The 7,426-nt window shown below is 60.2% G+C and overlaps 1 protein-coding gene across 2 annotated transcripts in view; it reads left to right on the forward strand.

Moving 5' to 3' along the window:
- Positions 1-4,133, forward strand: part of GIPC1 (GIPC PDZ domain containing family, member 1) — a 9,845-nt gene extending 5,712 nt beyond the window's left edge. For both annotated transcript variants that reach the window (XM_005865841.2, XM_014539352.1), the window contains exons 3-8: positions 602-922; positions 1,591-1,776; positions 1,826-2,006; positions 2,772-2,884; positions 3,152-3,233; positions 3,346-4,133. In XM_005865841.2, the coding sequence (XP_005865903.1) occupies positions 635-922; positions 1,591-1,776; positions 1,826-2,006; positions 2,772-2,884; positions 3,152-3,233; positions 3,346-3,497 (1,002 nt within the window). In that variant the 5' untranslated portion in view covers positions 602-634 and the 3' untranslated portion in view covers positions 3,498-4,133. The remainder of the gene's footprint in view (positions 1-601; positions 923-1,590; positions 1,777-1,825; positions 2,007-2,771; positions 2,885-3,151; positions 3,234-3,345) is intronic.
- Positions 4,134-7,426: the final 3,293 nt, after the last annotated feature.

Consider the following 7,426-nt stretch of genomic DNA (forward strand, 5'->3'; position numbering starts at 1 on the left):
GGGGTGATCAGGTAGGCAGGTGAGCAGTTAGGGGCGATGAGGCAGGCAGGAAAGTGGTTAGGGGTGATCAGGTAGGCAGGCAGAGTAGTTAGGGGCGATCAGGTAGGCAGACAGAGTGGTTAGGGGTGACCAGGCAGGCAGAGTGCTTAGGAGTGATCAGGCAGGCAGGCGAGCAGTTAGGGGCATTGGGCAGGCAGGCAGAGTGGTTAGGGGTGATGAGTCAGGCAGACAGAGTTGTTAAGGGCGATCAGGCAGGCGAGCAGTTAGGAGCCAGTGGTCCCGGATTGCAAGAGGGTGCAGGCCAGGCTGAGAGGACCTTCCCCCCCACCCCCCGCACGAATTTCGTGCACCAGGCCTCTAGTAACATAACATGATCCCTACATCACGATGCAGTGTAACAGTTAAGTAAGGTCATGGAGCAGTTAGCATGGGGTTGTATAGATATTAGCTGCTAATATTATGTATGAGTATGAAAGTGCTGGGGCCAGGGATTTGAACTGAGGCCACTCTGTTCTCTGTCATTGGGCCTGTAGGTGCTAATGGTGGGGAACATGTCCTGGGGCCACTGCGCAGGCCCTAAGCCCACTTTCTCACCCTGCAGATCTCCTGGGCGTGCTCCCTCTTCCCGCTGCTCATGCCACTGGGACTGGGGCGGCGGAAAAAGGCGCCACCTCTGGTGGAAAATGAAGAAGCTGAGCCAGGCCGTGGTGGTCTGGGTGTGGAGGAGCCGGGGCCCCTGGGTGGAGGTGGGGTAGGGGGGCCCCAAATGGGCTTGCCTCCCCCTCCCCCGGCCCTGCGGCCCCGCCTTGTGTTCCACACCCAGCTGGCCCACGGCAGTCCCACTGGTCGCATCGAGGGCTTTACCAATGTCAAGGAGCTGTATGGCAAGATCGCGGAGGCCTTCCGGCTGCCAGCTGCGGAGGTACACATCAGGGAGTCCCGGGGCTCTGACGGTGGGCTGGAGGCCTGGACGTGCATTCTGGTCCTGAACTGTGGCTCAGTGCCAAAGTCGCAGATGCGGAGGCCTATGCCACACGGAATTATGGGGAACTGGAGGCCAGGGCTGGATGCTGAGTTTTCATCAGGTATTGGGACACCTACGCCCGAGTGGATTATGGGAACTGATGTCCAGGACTGGATGCTGCATTCCCATCATGCATTGAGAGGCTTGCACCCCAGTGGATTGTGGGGGCTGGAGGTCCGGTGCAAGATTCACTTCTCCACGATGCATAGAGAGGCCTGACCCCAAGGACTTTGGCACAAGGAAAGAGAGGACAGGAGGGATTGAGCAAGAAGTAGCCACAGGGGTCTCAGTAGGCTGGGTGGGTGTCTGTGCCCTTCATGCATTCCACAAGCATGTACTACGCACCCACCGTGGGCCGGGCTCTGTGCCCTGGAACCGGCAGGGAGATTTTTGCTAGGACAGAAATTTCAGCCCTAGCTGAGCTGACATCCCAGTGGGGTCCTGCCCTGGCTCCTGGAGTGGTCAGGCACTGGGGTGGGGACCCCCAGGCCTTTCCAGACTCTCTTTCCTTCTTCCTCAAAGGACGAGGGAGGGAGGTGAGAGCTAAGTGTCTCCTACCTCTGCAGGTGATGTTCTGCACCCTCAACACCCACAAAGTGGACATGGACAAGCTCCTGGGGGGCCAGATTGGGCTGGAGGACTTCATCTTTGCCCATGTCAAGGGGCAGCGTAAGGAGGTGGAGGTGTTCAAGTCGGAGGAGGCGCTGGGCCTCACTATCACGGACAACGGGGCTGGCTACGCCTTCATCAAGGTGCCTGAGGGTTGTGTGTGGGGGGCGGTGACAGCTCCTCTCTCCTCAGCGCATCAAGGAGGGCAGCGTCATTGACCACATCCAGCTCATTAGCGTGGGCGACATGATCGAGGCCATCAACGGGCAGAGCCTGCTGGGCTGTCGGCACTACGAGGTGGCCCGGCTGCTCAAGGAGCTGCCCCGAGGACGCACCTTCACACTGAAGCTCACGGAGCCCCGCAAAGCTTTTGGTGAGGAGCTGCTGCTTGGACCACCCAATGTACTTGGGTCCAGGATGCAGTGCCACGAGCCACCAGAAGGTGGCGCCCCAAGCCCAGCAGGCCTAATTGGAAAGAGGGACAGCTCCGCCTTGCCTTGGGGAGAGGGGTGCTGGCCCTCCGCCCAGCCTGGGAGGAGGGTGGGGACGAGGAGGAAGTTGACCCTGCATCCAGCTTCCAGGAGCCATTAGCCCAGCCAAGCGCCCCCAACCCTGGCCAGTTCCCCCAACCCCCCCAGCCCCTATAAGCCAGGCTTGGCTGCCCTGTGCCAGCCCCCCCACACTTTCCAGTTTGGCTTCACTAACTCTCAGGAATGGGCTCCAGGCCCCTAAGGTGGGGGTGGGGGACTCTGAAACACTTCCCCAAGCAGCTAGGGCTGGTCCGTGGCCCAGCAGCTATTACACCCCTCCCTCCCTCCCCGCAATGACCCTGGGGAAAGCAGCTAGAGATCAAGGCCCCATCCCCTTCCTGTCCCTTGGGCCCTGGGAGAGATGTGGTCCCCTTTAATGTCCCTTTTAGCCGTTTCCATTCCCAGCCCCTGGCTGCCCCTCTCCCACCCGTGCCAAGTCTGTCAGGAATCCTGCCCTCCTGGGATCACCTCAGCCCCCAACTGCCCCTGGAGCCTGCAGGAGCTTGGAAAGGTAGAGGGGAGTGTCTAAGACCAGGATGTCTTGGTTCCTGTCCAGAACATGCTGGAATTGGGCTTCCCCACTCTCACACCTCCCCTGCCTTCCGCAGACATGATCAGCATGCGTTCAGGAGGTGGCCGTCCTGGCTCCGGCCCCCAGCTGGGCACTGGCAGAGGGACTCTCCGGCTCCGATCCCGGGGCCCTGCCACTGTAGAGGATCTGGTGAGTGTTCCAGCTGGGCTCCAGGCACTGGATTCAAACCCACCTCTGCCTCCTCCCAGCTCTAGGACCCTTCTTGTTGGCCTTATTAGTTTCCTTGTCTGTAAAATGGGGGGATAATAATACTGATAATGTCGGGGTTGTCCTGAGAATGAACTGAGGGTTAATATATATAAAGTGGCAAAAAGAGACCTGGCACTTAGTAAATACAATTAGAGTTATGTTTACATTATTATGATGCCCCTGTCCCTCCTCCCACCCCACCTCCAGCCCTCGGCCTTTGAGGAGAAGGCAATTGAGAAAGTAGATGACCTGCTGGAGAGTTACATGGGCATCAGGGACACAGAGCTGGGTGAGTGCTTGGCGTTTGAATCTGGGAGGGGTGGGAGTCTGGGGGAGGAGGCTTCCAGGTCCTGTGGACTGGGTCTGCCCTGACCACCTCCATTCTGCTCCCCCACCCCCAGCGGCCACCATGGTAGAGCTTGGGAAGGACAAGAGGAATCCAGACGAGCTGGCCGAGGCCCTGGATGAGCGGCTTGGTGACTTTGCCTTTCCTGATGAGTTCGTCTTTGACGTCTGGGGTGCCATTGGGGACGCCAAGGTCGGCCGATACTAGGACTCCCACTGGACCTTGCGATGACCTGAGCCGGGCCTGGTGGGAGCCCCTGGGGTGGGGGCACCACCGCCCAGGCTCCGGCATCCGGCTCAGCCTGGCCCTGGCCCAGCAGTCCCAGGATGTGGCATGGAGGTGGGGCTGAGCCTCTGCCCCACTCCAATCGGTACCACTCCTTCCTAATTCCCAGCCTGGCTGGGGTCCCCAGCTACCCCCCTACTCCCACCCTGTTCCCCACCTACCTCAGCCAGATCAGGCTCTGGGAGAGACCAGCCAGATTGGGCAGCCAGACCCCGCCCGCAACACTTTCCACATCAGCGGCCAAACTGGTCCCTCTGTCTCCCTGCGGCCTCGGGTTCTGTTTGGGGGTCCTGACCTCCCTGGTTTCCTGACATAAGGAATTCAAAAGGGGGAGCGTCCCCCCCAGCAAATGCAATAATCCCCCCTCCCGCCATTCCTCCAGAGGAGCTCCCTACCTCTGCATTTGAAACACAAGTCTGCTGTGAACCCCCACCTCCCCACCCCACTCCTATGTCTCCCTCAGCCCAGCCCTGGGCAGACAGGGCATGAGGAATGATGGCGGTGGGCTTTTGTATCTGAATTTGCTGTCGAACATAAAGACTCTGCTGTTGGACCTGTCTGGTGGCCTTGGAGTGAGAGTGTGGGATGGGCCCAGGCTGGGAAAAAATGTAGCAGCTGAAATCCATCCTCCCCTGGCTCCAAATTGAATTAGGAGCTGGCCCTGGCCGCCCGCCCCCTCCCACCCGTTCCGCCTGATGAGGCTTCTGGCTGTGGGCCACCAGGCTTCCAGGCAAGGCCTGAGCTTTTTGGCCTACTGAGGGTTCAAGTCTTGCTCCCTTTTGAACAGTGCCTCCTGCCACCCCAGCCTGATGTGAACAGTGGGCACAAGGCTGCTGGCTACAGCCCAGGGTGGTGGGAAGCACCGGGGCCAGGAGGTGTGGAAGCCTGGCTTGGAAAAAGAAAGCTGGCGGGGAGGGGGCTCAACCGGCCTCAGGCCCGCTGGGGGCTGGGCAAGTGCTATGGGGAGGAGCCCATCCCTGAAGCTCGGGGAGCAGCCATGATGCCGCCACACACCACCAGACTGGACGTGCAGGGTCTGCGGGTGTCCACGGCAGGCCATGCTGTGCACTGGACAGAAACCCGGCCTGCTTGTTTTGACAACCCTCTTCACCCTCAAGGATTTAAGGGGGATCTGGGACGGGGGTGGGGCGGGACCCTGGCCAGACCAGGAGGGAAGAGCAGGATTGAAGGGAGGGGAGCCAGCTAGGCTGGAGGTCCCTGCAGGAATGTTGGGGAGAGTGAGCCGAGGGGGGAAATGTGAGCCCAGTCCACTCCCCATTTCCACTGGGTGGGCAATTGGCCTCCAAGGTGGGGGAAGTGGGAGTGCTGCTGAGCTGGGGGTGCATGGCTATATTCTCTGGTGGAGCAGGGGTAGCCGTTGTCGGGGTTACTCCGTGCATTCCTGGGCACCTGGAGGTGTTTCATGTGTCCGTACCACTAGGAGCCTTCTACTGAAAGGGTGTGTCTCAGTGTTGAGAGGACTGTGTATCTGTGTTGATGATTTGTGACTGTATTGAGGTGTTTGTGTGTATAAATGGCAGTGTCTACATAGAGTGTGGGTATGTGACTAGAACTGTGAGCATGTGTGTGTCTAGATGTTCCTATTTCTAGGGTAGGGGGTGACCAGCAAGGTCTCGGGGAGTCCAGGGCGTTGCAACTCCTTGTGTTTCGGTGTGGAGTGTGACTTGGACTGTTAGGGGGTATCTGAGTGATACGGATATGGCTGGGGTGCTGTATCAGTGAAGGATATCAGGGGCTGTATTTCAGGGTGTTGAGAAAAGTGGCCAGTGTTGGAGTCAGTTACTATGGGGATGTCTCTGGTGCTGGGGGTGCAAATGCCTTAGTGAGTTCAGGGGTGTGATGATGGCTGACTCCAAGGCTCTGAGGAATGTGGCTGGCTGGGGACAGGCCAAGATGGTGGCTGGTCTCAGGGTGTTAAGGGATATGATAGTGTGTCTTCAGGTGTGAGACTGTGTCCCTACTTCTCAGGGCAGGAGGTGAGGCTGCAGCTGTGTGTCCACAGGTGTGTCCCTCACCACATCCTGAAGCAGGATCTACTAGTAGGAGAGCCCCCTGGTCACTGGGCCTCGTCCTCCTCCCCTCCAGGGATATGACTCCCTGCTGCCCTGGCCTGGGCTTTAAGCCCCTGTGTAAATAGTGGGCGGATCTCCTGGCCTGGCTGGGCCTGACCCAAGCTAGTCCACCCAAGGCACTGCCCACCACCACCCACCCAACATCCATGAAGGCTCTGGCAGGGCAAAGGAGTGCTGCTGCCCCCACAAGGGCTAGCCCCCCAACCTCGCAGCCCCCATGGGTGTAGCAGCACCCCCTGCAGCCGCCCCAGCCGGCCCCTGGCGACGCTCACATTTTCCAGTGTTTAGATTTTATCCACTTTATTAATGAGGCAGGCGAGAGGCCCAAGCCTGGGGGGAAGGGGAGTGCTCCTGCCCTACCAAGAGGAGGGGGTCACGGGGGGGCAGGACAGCTCCATGGGAGCCCCCCTTCCTCATAAGGGGAGCTGGGGCCCAGAGTGGCCCCTACCCATTGCCAGAAGTGCAGAGAGGGGGGTCTCTGCCCCCCCAGGCCCCTCAATGGGCTGGTGCTGGGTGGAGCAGCCCCTGGAGGCCTGAGTGGGCAGCCAGAGGAGGCAGGGAGCCCGGCGAGGAGCCGCCCCTGTAGGAAGGGAGGGAGGGAGCGGCCTGCCGGAGAGCTGGAGCGCAGCGGACAGCGGGGACTGAGAAGCAGGCGATGGGGACCTGGTGTTCCAGGCACCACCAGGTAAGAAGACTGGGGTGCAAGGATCTCAGGTGGGGCTGGAGGGCACAGAAGGATGGGGCCATGGTTCCCTCTACCTGTTCATCCTGTGTTCTCAGCTCTATCTGTCCTGGTTGCTCTTAACCATCTGTCCCTTCTCCTTTCCCTTCTGGCCCAGGGGGCAGTAATGCCCTCTCAGCCCTCACCACTGGATATCAAGGGAGGGGTGGTCCTGGGTCAGCCTGAGGCCTCTGGGGCAGGGACGTGGAGCTGGCAGGAGTGGAACCCTGGGGCATCCTGGGTGAGGTAGCTGTGGTTGGGTAGGGCCTGAGTGAGAGGGAGACAGCAATGGAGCTCAGAGATGGGAATGTGGGGGACAGAGATGGGGCCATGGCGACAGAGACAGTGCAGTGGGGAGAGAGATGGGCCCACAGTGGCAGAGGTGGAGCTGTGGGCATCAAGGATGGGACTGAAGTAGAGATGACATGATGATGGCTGTCCGAGATGGGGCAGTGGGGTCATGTGGAGCCCTAGGATCAGAAATGGGCCCGTGAATATCAGATGGGGCAGGGGACCAGGAATTTGCTATGATGTAAATGGGAGGTGGGTCTATGAGACCCAGAGGCTATGATAGACCAGGGGGCTGGGGCCAGGGGAGCCACAGTGAACCGGGAAGTAGGCAGTGAGGCAGAGTGGGGCTGGAGCAAGAGCTGGGAGGGAAAGAGGAGAGGAGGAGTCAGGAACTGGGCACCAGGGTCTTTGGAGTTGCCATGGGGTCACTTGGGCCCTAATGACCCAAAAAGGGACCATCAGCTGGTCCCAGTGGGCGCTGTGCCCTGGGCCAGCCTCAACTTGCCCTCCTCTTCTCCCCAGCCCCACCCCCGGCACCTGACATGAACCCCTACGGGCCCCTCAACCTGAGCCTGGTGGGCGAGGCGACCACGTGTATTGCACCTGTGGCCCCCAACGCATCCACTGGGCCACCGCCGGGCATCGGGGGCGCATCACCAGCGCTGCCCATCTTCTCCATGACGCTGGGCGCGGTGTCCAATTTGCTGGCACTGGCGCTGCTTGCGCAGGCCTTGGGTCGCATGCGG

This window comes from Myotis brandtii, unplaced genomic scaffold, assembly GCF_000412655.1.
Source record: "Myotis brandtii unplaced genomic scaffold, ASM41265v1 scaffold2134, whole genome shotgun sequence".
Lineage (NCBI taxonomy): Eukaryota > Metazoa > Chordata > Mammalia > Chiroptera > Vespertilionidae > Myotis > Myotis brandtii.